We start from the raw sequence: 13,976 nt of genomic DNA, 5'->3' as shown, positions 1-13,976 counted from the left end.
CTATCTTTTTAGATTTTTTTTATATTAGTATATATATAGATATAGATGATGTTCAAGGAAGTGATTATCACGAAGAACACCACTCGGGAATGAATCGGCTCAACGTGCGGTGCAGCCAACCTTGGTTTCGCTTCTTGTGGTGTCCATGGCATTCTAGCACCAGAGCAAAGCATCTTGCAAAAGCAGCATAAGAATGTTTCTTTCGCAACCAGAAGGATGTAAAAGCAACACACTGCATGGAATTTGACTTTCATCAATCGATTCTCTGTCGGCATTTGACTTTAGAATGGGTCTCCCCAAAAGGCAAGCTCGAGAGGTCGAAAGTGAGAGACCGTGATGAAAATTACCTTACGGTCGCAACTTGCATGAGATGGAGAGAGACGTCGGTTCATTCGCGGGTGTGCCTGCCCACATAAGCCTCTAGGAACTAGAGTTGGCGAGGCACCGAGTCAGACTACTCTACTATACTATGGTTAATTTATCCAAGACAGTATTGGTATTGGTATTACTGGGCGTCTGTTCATTCATATGCAACGACAAATACCATGCTGCAAATCATCTCTGAGGGGGCTAATCATCAAGTTAGGCCACGCGACAACCTAGAGATGAATGGAACAAGCTGTTCCGTCCAAAATAAATTATACTACTAACAAATAAATGAATGAAACAAGGTGTTTATAGAAGCTCATGAAACGCGGCGCGAACGCGTCCGTCCCATAGGCACCCTTCCAAAAGAGCTCCCGGGCCAGCTACGGAACATTCTCTTCATCTGGTTGTCGCCAACACGCCCAACCGTATCATATCGGTCGACCGTATCACCCGCCGTCGTGTCCGTCCGTTCTGTCCATGCAGGCAGGCATCATCCTGTTGATTTGGGTAATTCACGTCCCGACGAAGAGCATTTAACAAGGAGATAAGAAACGGATGCAATCCAGCAACCGAATCAGAAGTCCTTCGACCACGCACACGCACCTGCCCCCAATCACCTCAACCACACCAATGCTCCGCTCCAGTAGATAGAAATCTCACCTCAGGAAATACTAAGATATATACTATAGGATTTAAACACGGCGAGCCCAAACAGTTTCCCTTCAATCAATCAAACCACCACAAAAAAGAGACCATTCAAATCGGCAGCAACAGCAAAAGATTAAAAAAAAACATTCATATCCGCGACTCGCACGCAGCCCGAGACGGCCCCGCATTTCTTCTTTGACCCGCGCGCGCGCCACAGCGATGAGATCCCCACCTCCCTTTAAAACCCCACGACAACCCACCATCCGATCTCTCTCCTTCTCCTACCCTTCTCGCCCACACGCACGGACTAACCGGACCGAATCAAACCGCGCAACCGTGCGCGCGACTCCTCCTCCTAGTGGGGCCGCGCGATGCCGCTGGACGGCGGCGGCGGCGGGGCGGCGGTCATGTTCGTGGCGTACGCGGCCCTGGCCGTGGCGGCGGTGCGGGCGGTGCTGTCCTACAAGTCGGCGGCGCACGCGGCGCGCCGGCTGTGGCGGTGGGCGGACGAGTGGGCGCAGGCGTACCAGTACTACGAGGTGCCGCGCTTCGCCGGCGAAGGGGCCGAGAACCCGCTCTTCCGCAAGGCGGCGGCGTACGTGGCGTCGCTGCCGTCGCTCGAGGACGCGGACGCCGCCTGCGTGCTCTCCTCCGCCAGCAAGAGCAACGACTTCTCGCTCCAGCTCGGCCCGGGCCACACCGCGCACGACGCCTTCCTTGGCGCGCGCCTCGCGTGGACCAACGGCGGGGAGCGCCTGGTCCTCCGCGTGCGCCGCCATGACCGCACGCGCGTGCTGCGCCCCTACCTGCAGCACGTCGAGTCCGTCGCCGACGAGATGGAGCTGCGCCGCCGCGACCTGCGGCTCTACGCCAACACCGGCGCCGCCCTCGCGCCGCGCTGGTCGTCCGCGCCCTTCACTCACCCGGCCACGCTCGACACGGTGGCCATGGACCCGGACCTCAAGACCCGCGTCCGCTCCGACCTGGAGAGCTTCCTCAAGGGCCGCGCCTACTACCACCGCCTGGGCCGCGTCTGGCGCCGGAGCTACCTGCTGTACGGCCCGCCCGGCACCGGCAAGTCCACGTTCGCCGCCGCGATGGCGAGGTTCCTCGGGTACGACGTCTACGACATCGATCTCTCCCGCGCCGGCACCGACGACCTCCGCGCGCTGCTCCTGGACACCGCCCCGCGGTCGGTCATCCTCGTGGAGGACCTCGACCGGTACCTGCGCGGCGGCGACGGGGAGACGTCGGCGGCGCGGGCCGCCAGGGTGCTGGGGTTCATGGACGGGCTTTCGTCGTGCTGCGGCGAGGAGCGCGTGATGGTCTTCACCATGAGCGGCGGCGGCAAGGAGGGCGTGGACCCGGCCGTGCTGCGGCCGGGGAGGCTGGACGTGCACATCCACTTCACCATGTGCGACTTCGACGGCTTCAAGGCGCTGGCCAGCAACTACCTGGGCCTCAAGGACCACAAGCTCTACCCTCAGGTGGAGGAGGGCTTCCACGCCGGCGCCCGCCTGAGCCCGGCCGAGCTCGGCGAGATCATGCTCGCCAACCGCGGATCCCCGAGCCGCGCGCTGCGCACCGTCATCAGCGCGCTGCAGCACGTGGTGGCGGCGCCGCCGGCGCACGGGCGGACGAGCACAACCGCCGCGCGGCCTCCCAGGCTGACCTCAAGGCTGTCCGGGCACCTCGACGGGTCCTCCAGCCCGGCGGCGGAGAGCCAGTCGCCGGTGGCTGCCTGCGCCGGCGGGGGGTTCGGGAAGGACGCGCCGATGAGGGAGTTCAAGAAGCTGTACGGGCTGATCAAGATCAGGAGCCGCAAGGAGGGCGGCGTGGTGCCGGTGGACGACACGGCGTCGGCCAACGGGCGGGGCAGCGACGCCAGCAGCGAGAAGGACCGGTGATTAATGAACGCACATCTTTTTGGTTTTGCTTTGCGCGTCTTCACACCTGATATGATCGTGATCGCTTAACCTTTAAGCGCCTCTTTTTTTTTCCTTCTGTTCTCGATTGTAATTTGGGGGTTGTACATTGTAGTCTAGCTAGTGTAAGGCAATTGCAAACGGATGGCACAAGTTGGGAACAAAATTATCGAAAAAAATAATCGAAAGTAGTTGTACATAGATGAGAACTGGCTACATACATATGATTATACGAATATATGTATAACTGTAAAGTCTTCTACTAGAACCCTACACGGTTTCTCTTTGCATTCCAAGCAATGACCCCGAAACCGCCATGAATTTGTAGCCCTGGTAGGTTGCCCACCCTAGATCTCATGGTTGGTATCCGTCCACATGTGGAAATAGTAACTGCACACTTGGCACTTGGATCACAGGTGAGATACCAGTGCTATTCCGGTTCCATATGATTTGAAGGGGATTGAATCTAAGTCAAAATCTCAAACCCCTTTAATCTCTTTCAGGCCTCATTTGGTTAAGGGAAATTGGGGAGGTTTTGAAAGGAAAATCTTCGGGAAGACCAAAAACCCCACAGATCCTCGGGCGCCCATTTGATAGGAGGGATTTGCTTAGCCCAATCTCCTCCGTTCTCTTCAATCCCTTCCTATCCATGTGTTTCAAAACCCTCCTTCGGGCTAGTGGAAGCAAAGCCTCGGGGATTTGAGAGGATTGGGTACAAAGGGATTCACCCAATCCCCTGAAATCCCTCCCTGTCAAAACCTCCCCAATCCCCCTTAACCAAACGACGCCTCAATCCCTTTGTGATGGGGATTAACGGAACAAGCCCTGAGGCCTTGTTTTGAGGGATTCGGGAGGTTTTGAGAGGAAAATCCCACAGGACCTCGGGCGCCCATTTGGTAAGAGGGGTTTGCTCAGCCGAATCCCCTACGTTCTCCTTCAATCCCTTCATATCCATGTATTTCAGGATCCTTCTCGAGGGACTAATGAAAGCAAAATTTCGAGGATTTGAGAGGATTGGGTGGAAGGAAGGGATTCACCAAATTCTCTCCTTCCCGAACCTTCCCAAGCCACTTCTACCAAATAAAGCCTGAGGCCTCGTTTGGTTAAGAGGGATTTGGAAGGTTTTGAGAGGAAGGGATTTCAGGGGATTGGGTGAATCCCTTTCTTCCATCCAATCATCTCAAATCCTCGGTGCTTTGCTTTCACTAGTCCCTCCAGTAGGGTTTTAAAACACATGGATAGAAAGGGATTGAAGGGGAACAGAGGGGATTGGGCTAAGCAAACCCCTCCTATCAAATGGACGCCCGAGAATTTATGGGGTTTCTGGCCCTTCCGGGGATTTTTCTCTCTAAATCTCCCCCAATCCCCCTTAATCAAATGATGCCTAAGGATTTCACAAAAAATATGTGCTCAACAATCAGCACTATGAAATGATTCTCCAGAAGCTGCTGAATTTCATCAGAAAAGAAAACGCCTAAACAATGCTCTGATGTACTCTCTCTCCCTCTCAGTTGCTACTACTCGTATATACTGGTAGTATAGCGATTAATAACAAATCCGCTCTATGCCCAGCTGGGTTCGCACTATGCAGCACAGCACCAACCAAGGCCTTGCCATCAATCCCGCCTTTACCGTTTGTCAGGACGAACGGACCAGTGCGGATGGTCCCGGCCCTCGACGGCAGTCCGGCCGGCGGCACCCCCGAGGCAGGCAGGCAGGCAGGCCCTCGCCGCCGATTACGTTGGCATCTCTGTGCCGCTGAATGTGGCCCCATGGGCTTTGTTTTATGTACTCCGGCATAATCAGATGAGCGAAAACAAGTGCTGGCCGCAACCAGATCGCCCACTGTGCTTTGATTAGTACTAGTAGGTCACTTGTATCGGCTGTGGTTGCGACTTTGCCGCCTCGCTCCCGCTGCTTTCAGTTTCAGCCGTATATATAACTATAAGCAGCTGGTGCTCGTCTCGAGCTTAATTAACTCTAGTCATACCGTATCTGCTTACGTCTTACTGCTAGTTTTATGCCGTCCCTCCGGAACGTATGAATTCGGTAGCTAGTTCGAGTATGATTCATGCGAGAAGCACAGTGTTTCCTCAGAAGGAGGAGCCTTCTGTTTTTGTATACACGAGCACTGTTTCACCGGGCATCATGTTTATGCGTTTGTTGAAGTCAGTACTGCTGTGCATAGCTGGGGAGCGGCTGCAGCTTTAAACAACGCGTCCAAATTAACAACGAAATAGTGCGTTCGTGGAGGACTTTTGATATTGCATCCGGTGATGATTGGGACCTACCGCCGTCTCGTCTCGCCTCGCAAACCGCGGGGTTTCGATGATGATTGCGTTTGGCACGGCCTGCCTGCCTGCCCGCCCGCCCGCCTTTTTTCCGTTCTGTATTTGTATATGTGTTGTGCGGCAGCAATCGATCTAGCAGGTAGGTGATGCGTTTTGAGGAACAAATGAATTCTATTGATTTCGTTCACAGGTAGCTGTGTGGAGTTAGGACCAGCCGCCGCTCGCTTGCACAGCACAGCACAGGTGTCCTCTCTGCCGTTCCAGCTTTCGTTTCTGCTGGTACGAGTATCTCTGTCTGGTGAACTGTGTGGAGGTTGGCAAACGGCTGAGCTGACACACAGAATCACAGGATGCACGCACGGCGCCATCGGCCAGTTGGACGGCGTCCATCGGTGCACCGCATGATGGGATGGCAACATCCCAATTTATTTTTCTCGATCTATACAGCTTTCGGAGCATCATCTCTCTGTCTCCCGGGTTTGAACATTATAGTAGTAGAAATACTGTACTGTACTTCATAAGATTGATTTTGTTGTAATAACAAAGCCAAATACAGAAAACTCTCCGTTTGAAAACATAAATACAGAAGGATTACATGATCGATGGCACGGCACTTGAATACTGGAGTACTACATGATCGCACTCGTCGTGTGGAGGCCGGCATGCCTGTGCCGTAAAACGCAAGGATTAGACGGAGTGCTTATTTATTTATTTTAACAAGAGAAGAAGAACAGGAGACCTCCGGTGCTGTCCTTTCGGGGAACCCTCGACATCATGAGCAGACAGAGCCTCTTTCTGTCGAAACTCCGAGCCCGTGTTCGGTTCAGGCATGCTTCTGTTTTTTTTTTTTTTTTTTTTTTGGCCCGGAAACATGCGTGCTTCTGGCCGGTCCGCAAAAGCGGCCGGGCAGCGTCATTGGTTTTGTTTGATTGATTTGACGTGATGACGTTTTATTAGATTAGAAGTGGCTCTTCCTTTGGACTTTTGGATTAGCAGAGAGATCAGATCATCAGGTTGCTGCTTCCGTGTTCCCTGCTCAAAAGGAAACCAAATATTCCGGACTCCTTCGATAAGGCAAGTATTTCTGCGGGTTCCGTGAAAATTGCTCTCATTTGTTTCCTCTGAAATTCAATCAAGTCCTACCCATGTAGGGACATGATAAGCAATTATACTACTCTAATCATGTGTTGGAGTTTTTTTTTTTCAGATTTAGAAAGATACAAGGGGCAAAAGTGCATAATAAACTAGAAGACACTTTTTTTACATGGTAAAATACTTGTCCATTTATATATCATAAGTATCTTCGTATAAGTCACGTACAAACCGACTCGATAAAACTGAAAAGACAAAAAAAGCTAGCCTTTGCATAGATGAATACCAACCATAAAGTATAATTACAGACAACGCCGAAGAGTCCTCTAAGCTTGACACCGACACATGTCACCTGCCTCTCGCACCACGAGAGTTGTCACCAAAAGAAAAGATGGCATATCACCTCCATACGCGAGCTCGAGCAGCTCCATCGCTGATATGCAGTTTTATGGACATTTAAGGTGGCTCATCAAAGACGAAATCATTACCGTTGAGTGAATCACACCGAAGCAACACCTCAGACACGCCATCAAACTCTAGTTTGACACCTCCCACATGACTAAGACATCAGAGGAAGAAACCATGCATGCCATCCATGAACCACGAACCCAACACACGATCCATCATCTTCCACATGTCGTCGATGCAGACCACAATCTACATCCGCTCCTGGACTACCTTCCAAGCTCCACGCCAACGCTGGAGCAAACGTCGCCGCAACGGCATGGCCCGAGGACACATGTCCACAACGAGGATGCCGCCACACCATCCTTATTAAAACAGACTGATTTCCAAAATCATCTCCAATCATAGGACCGATCACCTCGCCGGAGTAGAATCTAAAGAAACACTATTCAACGTCGTCATCACCACCGCCGAAGCAAAGGCGATGAACAACCTAAACAACTAATCTACAAGAGTCTAAAAATGATCTACACGCGTGGATCCGGCGACCCCTCTCACCACCAACGTCCGAATTCGTCGACGGAGGGGAGCCGTCGGAGGCCGGGGACGAAGGCCAGTTCCTAGCGACGAAAGGGTAGATCATCGTTTCTTTCTTCCGTCGTGTCTAGATCACATAACTAGAAGGTACCTCTCGCGTTGCCATAGACTTTTGGCTTTGGAAAAAGCACACAATAACACACATGAAAATTCGTAAACAACATGAAATAAATGAGTACGCTATAAACTATAAAGAAAACAAAATATAGAGAAAGTTTCAAGTTTGGGATCATTAAGACCTCAAGATGCATGTTGAATTATATTCGACTTACCTCGGATACAATATACCGTGGATATAAACTACTCCCTCCGTTTTAAAATATAAGACCTTTTAGAGATTTCACTAGAAGACTACATACAAAGCAAAATGAGTGAATGTACACTCTAAAATATGTCTATATACATCCGTATGTAGTTTATAGTGCAATTTTTAAAAGGTCTTATATTTAGGAACTGAGGGAGTATAAATTAATTCAACAACAAGAGCATGCGTGCAATCCAGAAAAGACGCCCATGACATCCTATGTGAGTAAACTTGATGATTCAGTAACTCTTTTAAACCCACCATAGCTTACCAGTTGTTGAGATGACTGGCCAATCAGTGGAGAAACACAAACATCTACTCTTTTAAAATGGTGTATTTGAGAGTGAATTCTATATCTATATAAGGACCGTGTACGCCGTATAGTCGAATTTTGCCTGAAGTCTCGTCCTGACGGGCCAGTCCTAAGAGCATCTCCAACAACCGCACGAAAAGGTGCGCACGCGGTAAACTGTCATTTTAGCACGTGCGGGACAGAATGACGCGCTCCAGCGGCGGCGGAAAAACCGCGCGCGAAAAGGCGGCAGCTCGCGCATCATTTTTGCCGCGCCGCTTCCCGCACGCCTATAAAAGTGTTGGGGAACGTCGCATGGGAAACAAAAATTTTCCTACGCGCACGAAGACCTATCATGGTGATGTCCATCTACGAGAGAGGATGAGTGATCTACGTACCCTTGTAGATCGTACAGCAGAAGCGTTAGAGAACGCGGTTGATGTAGTGGAACGTCCTCACGTCCCTCGATCCGCCCCGCGAACAATCCCGCGATCAGTCCCACGATCTAGTACCGAACGGACGGCACCTCCGCGTTCAGCACACGTACAGCTCGACGATGATCTCGGCCTTCTTGATCCAGCAAGAGAGACGGAGAGGTAGAAGAGTTCTCCGGCAGCGTGACGGCGCTCCGGAGGTTGGTGATGATCTTGTCTCAGCAGGGCTCCGCCTGAGCTCCGCGGAAACACGATCTAGAGGAAAAACTATGGAGGTATGTGGTCGGGCAGCCGTGAGAAAGTCGTCTCAAATCTGCCCTAAAAGCCCCATATATATAGGAGGAGGGAGGGGGACCTTGCCTTGGGGTCCAAGGGACTCCCAAGGGGTCGGCCGAGCCTAGGGGGGGAGGACTCCCCCCCCCCAAACCGAGTTGGACTTGGTTTGGTGGGAGGAGTCCCCCTCCCTTCCCACTTCTTCCCTCTTTTTTTTTTCTTTTCCTTTGATTTTCTTTTCTTGGCGCATAGGCCTCCTTGGGGCTGTCCCACCAGCCCACTAAGGGCTGGTGTGTCTCCCAAAGCCTATGGGCTTCCCCGGGGTGGGTTGCCCCCCCCCCCCCCCCCGGTGAACTCCCGGAACCCATTCGTCATTCCCGGTACATTCCCGGTAACTCCGAAAACCTTCCGGTAATCAAATGAGGTCATCCTATATATCAATCTTCATTTCCGGACCATTCCGGAAACCCTCGTGACCTCCGTGATCTCATCCGGGACTCCAAACAACATTCGGTAACCAACCATATAACTCAAATACGCATAAAACAACGTCGAACCTTAAGTGTGCAGACCCTGCGGGTTCGAGAACTATGTAGACATGACCCGAGAGACTCCTCGGTCAATATCCAATAGCGGGACCTGGATGCCCATATTGGATCCTACATATTCTACGAAGATCTTATCGTTTGAACCTCAGTGCCAAGGATTCGTATAATCCCGTATGTCATTCCCTTTGTCCTTCGGTATGTTACTTGCCCGAGATTTGATCGTCAGTATCCGCATACCTATTTCAATCTCGTTTACCGGCAAGTCTCTTTACTCGTTTCGTAATACAAGATCCCGCAACTTACACTAAGTTACATTGCTTGCAAGGCTTGTGTGTGATGTTGTATTACCGAGTGGGCCCCGAGATACCTCTCCGTCACACGGAGTAACAAATTCCAGTCTTGATCCATACTAACTCAACTAACACCTTCGGAGATACCTGTAGAGCATCTTTATAGTCACCCAGTTACGTTGCGACGTTTGATACACACAAAGCATTCCTCCGGTGTCAGTGAGTTATATGATCTCATGGTCATAGGAATAAATACTTGACACGCAGAAAAACAGTAGCAACAAAATGACACGATCAACATGCTACGTCTATTAGTTTGGGTCTAGTCCATCACGTGATTCTCCTAATGACGTGATCCAGTTATCAAGCAACAACACTTTGTTCATAATCAGAAGACACTGACTATCATCGATCAACTGGCTAGCCAACTAGAGGCATGCTAGGGACGGTGTTTTTGTCTATGTATCCACACATGTAAATGAGTCTTCATTCAATACAATTATAGCATGGATAATAAACTATTATCTTGATACAGGAATTATAATAATAACTATACATTTATTATTGCCTCTAGGGCATAATTCCAACAGTCTCCCACTTGCACTAGAGTCAATAATCTAGCCCTCACATCACCATGTGAATTACATTGTAATAAATCTAACACCCATACAGTTCTGGTGTCGATCATGTTTTGGCCGTGGAAGAGGTTTAGTCAGCGGGTCTGCTACATTCAGATCCGTGTGCACTTTGCATATATTTACGTCCTCCTCCTCGACGTAGTCGCGGATGAGGTTGAAGCGTCGTTTGATGTGTCTGGTCTTCTTGTGAAACCTCGGTTCCTTTGCTAAGGCAATGGCACCAGTGTTGTCACAGAACAAGGTTATTGGATCCAGTGCACTTGGCACCACTCCAAGATCCGTCATGAACTGCTTCATCCAGACACCCTCCTTAGCCGCCTCCGAGGCAGCCATGTACTCCGCTTCACATGTAGAATCTGCTACGACGCTTTGCTTGGAACTGCACCAGCTTACTGCACCCCCATTAAGAATAAATATGTATCCGGTTTGCGACTTAGAGTCGTCCGGATCTGTGTCAAAGCTTGCATCGACGTAACCTTTTACGGCGAGCTCTTCGTCACCTCCATACACGAGAAACATCTCCTTAGTCCTTTTCAGGTACTTCAGGATATTCTTGACCGCCATCCAGTGATCCACTCCTGGATTACTCTGGAACCTACCTGCCATACTTATGGCCAGGCTAACATCCGGTCTAGTGCACAGCATTGCATACATGATAGAGCCTACGGCTGAAGCATAGGGGACGGAGCGCATATGCTCTCTATCTTCATCAGTTGCTGGGCACTGAGTCTTACTCAATCTCGTACCTTGTAACACCGGCAAGAACCCTTTCTTGGACTGTTCCATTTTGAACCTCTTCAAAACTTTATCAAGGTATGTGCTTTGTGAAAGTCCTATCAGGCGTTTTGATCTATCCCTATAGATCTTAATGCCTAGAATGTAAGCAGCTTCTCCTAGGTCCTTCATAGAGAAACTCTTATTCAAGTAACCTTTTATGCTCTCCAAAAGCTCTACGTTGTTTCCAATCAGTAATATGTCATCCATATAATATTAGAAACGCCACAGAGCTCCCACTCACTTTCTTGTAAATACAAGATTCTCCAACCACTTGTATAAACCCAAATGCTTTGATCACCTCATCAAAGCGTTTGTTCCAACTCCGAGATGCTTGCACCAGTCCATAAATGGATCGCTGGAGCTTGCACACCTTGTCAGCATTTTTAGGATCGACAAAACCTTCGGGTTGCATCATATACAACTCTTCCTTAAGGAAACCGTTAAGGAACGCCGTTTTGACATCCATCTGCCAGATTTCATAATCGAAAAATGCAGCTATTGCTAACATGATTCTGACGGACTTAAGCATCGCTACGGGTGAGAAGGTCTCATCGTAGTCAACTCCTGGAACTTGTGAAAAACCCTTTGCCACAAGTCGAGCTTTATAAACGGTCACATTACCGTCAGCGTCCGTCTTCTTCTTAAAGATCCATTTGTTCTGAATAGCCTTGCGGCCCTCAGGTAGTATCTCCAAAGTCCACACTTTGTTCTCATACATGGATCCTATCTCGGATTTCATGGCTTCTAGCCATTTGTTGGAATCTGGGCCCACCATTGCTTCTTCATAATTTGCAGGTTCATTGTTGTCCAACAACATGATTGATAAGACGGGATTACCGTACCACTCTGGAGCAGCGCTGATCTCGTCGACCTGCGTGGTTCAACAGAAACTTGAACTGGAGTTTCATGATCATCATCATTAACTTCCTCCTCAACTGGCGTCGCAATGACAGAGGTTTCCCCTTGCCCTGCGCCACCATCCAGAGGGATGAGAGGTTCGACAACCTCGTCAAGTTCTATCTTCCTCCCACTCAATTCTCTCGAGAGAAACTCCTTCTCGAGAAAAGTTTCGTTCTTAGCAACAAACACTTTGCCCTCGGATTTGAGATAGAAGGTATACCCAAATGTCTCTTTTGGGTAACCTATGAAGACGCACTTTTCCGCTTTGGGTTCCAGCTTTTCAGGCTGAAGCTTTTTGACATAAGCATCACATCCCCAAACTATAAGAAACGACAACTTTGGTCTTTTGCCATACCACAGTTCGTATGGTGTCGTCTCAACGGATTTTGATGGTGCCCTATTTAAAGTGAACGCAGCTGTTTCTAATGCATAACCCCAAAACGATAACGGCAAATCAGTAAGAGACATCATAGATCGCACCATCTCTAACAAAGTACGATTACGATGTTCGGACACACCATTACGCTGTGGTGTTCCAGGCGGTGTTAACTGCGAAACAATTCCACATTGTCTTAAGTGAGCACCAAACTCGAAACTCAGATATTCACCCCCACGATCAGACCGTAGGAACTTGATCTTCTTGTTACGATGATTTTCTACTTCACTCTGAAATTGCTTGAACTTTTCAAATGTTTCAGACTTGTGCTTCATCAAGTAGACATAACCATATCTACTTAAATCGTCAGTGAAGGTGAGAAAATAACGATATCCGCCGCGTGCCTCCACGCTCATCGGACCACACACATCGGTATGTATGATTTCCAACAAGTCACTTGCACGCTCCATTGTTCCGGAGAACGGAGTCTTAGTCATCTTGCCCATGAGGCATGGTTCGCACGTGTCAAGTGAATCAAAGTCAAGTGACTCCAAAAGTCCATCAGCATGGAGTTTCTTCATGCGCTTTACACCAATATGACCCAAGCGGCAGTGCCACAAAAATATGGCGCTATCATTGTTTACTCTAACTCTTTTGGTCTCAACGTTATGTATATGTGTATCGCTATCGAGATTCAATATGAACAATCCTCTCACATTCGGTGCATGACCATAAAAGATGTTACTCATAGAAATAGAACAACCATTATTCTCAGACTTAAAAGAGTAACCGTCTCACAATAAACAAGATCCAGATATAATGTTCATGCTCAATGCAGGCACTAAATAACAATGATTTAAGTTCATCACTAATCCCGATGGTAGTTGAAGTGACATTGTGCCGACGGCGATTGCATCAACCTTGGAACCGTTTCCTACGCGCATCGTCACTTTGTCTTTCGCCAGCCTTCGTCTATTCCGCAGTTCCTGCTTCGAGTTGCAAATGTGAGCAACAGAACCGGTATCGAATACCCAGGCACTACTACGAGAGCCGGTTAAGTACACATCAATAACATGTATATCAAATATACCTGATTTTTCTTTGCCCGCCTTCTTATCTGCCAGATACTTGGGGCAATTGCGCTTCCAGTGACCCATACCCTTGCAATAGAAGCACTCTGTTTCAGGCTTAGGTCCAGCTTTGGGTTTCTTTGGCGGATTGGCAACAGGCTTACCGCTCTTCTTCGAATTGCCCTTCTTGCCTTTGCCGTTTCTCTTGAAACTAGTGGTCTTGCTCACCATCAACACTTGATGCTCTTTACGGAGTTCAGACTCTGCGACTTTCAGCATCGCAAACAACTCGCCGGGAGACTTGTTCATCCCTTGCATGTTGTAGTTCAACACAAAGCCTTTATAGCTTGGCGGCAGTGATTGAAGGATTCTGTCAGTGATAGCTTCTTGCGGGAGTTCAATCCCCAGTTCAGCTAGACGGTTTGAGTACCCAGACATTTTGAGCACATGTTCACTGACAGACGAGTTTTCCTCCATCTTGCAAGCATAGAATTTATCGGAGGTCTCATACCTCTCGATCCGGGCGTTCTTCTGAAAGATAAACTTCAACTCCTGGAACATCTCAAATGCTCCATGACACTCAAAGCGACGTTGAAGTCCCGGCTCTAAGCCATACAAGACTGCACATTGAACTATTGAGTAGTCCTCCTTACGTGCTAACCAAGCGTTCTTAACATCCTGATCAGCCGTAGCGGGTGGTTCATCTCCTAGCGCAGCATTAAGGACATAATCCTTCTTTCCAGCTTG

The 13,976-nt window shown here is 49.3% G+C and overlaps 1 protein-coding gene across 1 annotated transcript; it reads left to right on the top strand.

The window, feature by feature from the left end:
* Positions 1-501: 501 nt before the first annotated feature.
* Positions 502-3,196, top strand: LOC123434804 (AAA-ATPase At2g46620). Its single transcript, XM_045115535.1, has one exon. It carries the CDS (start codon positions 1,389-1,391, stop codon positions 2,922-2,924), a length of 1,536 nt encoding a protein of 511 aa, XP_044971470.1. The 5' UTR covers positions 502-1,388; the 3' UTR covers positions 2,925-3,196.
* Positions 3,197-13,976: the final 10,780 nt, after the last annotated feature.

The sequence above is a fragment of the Hordeum vulgare genome, chromosome 1H, assembly GCF_904849725.1.
Source record: "Hordeum vulgare subsp. vulgare chromosome 1H, MorexV3_pseudomolecules_assembly, whole genome shotgun sequence".
Taxonomy (NCBI): domain Eukaryota; kingdom Viridiplantae; phylum Streptophyta; class Magnoliopsida; order Poales; family Poaceae; genus Hordeum; species Hordeum vulgare.
Note: the sequence above shows the minus strand (reverse complement) of the source record. Positions and strands in the feature narration are given on the sequence as shown.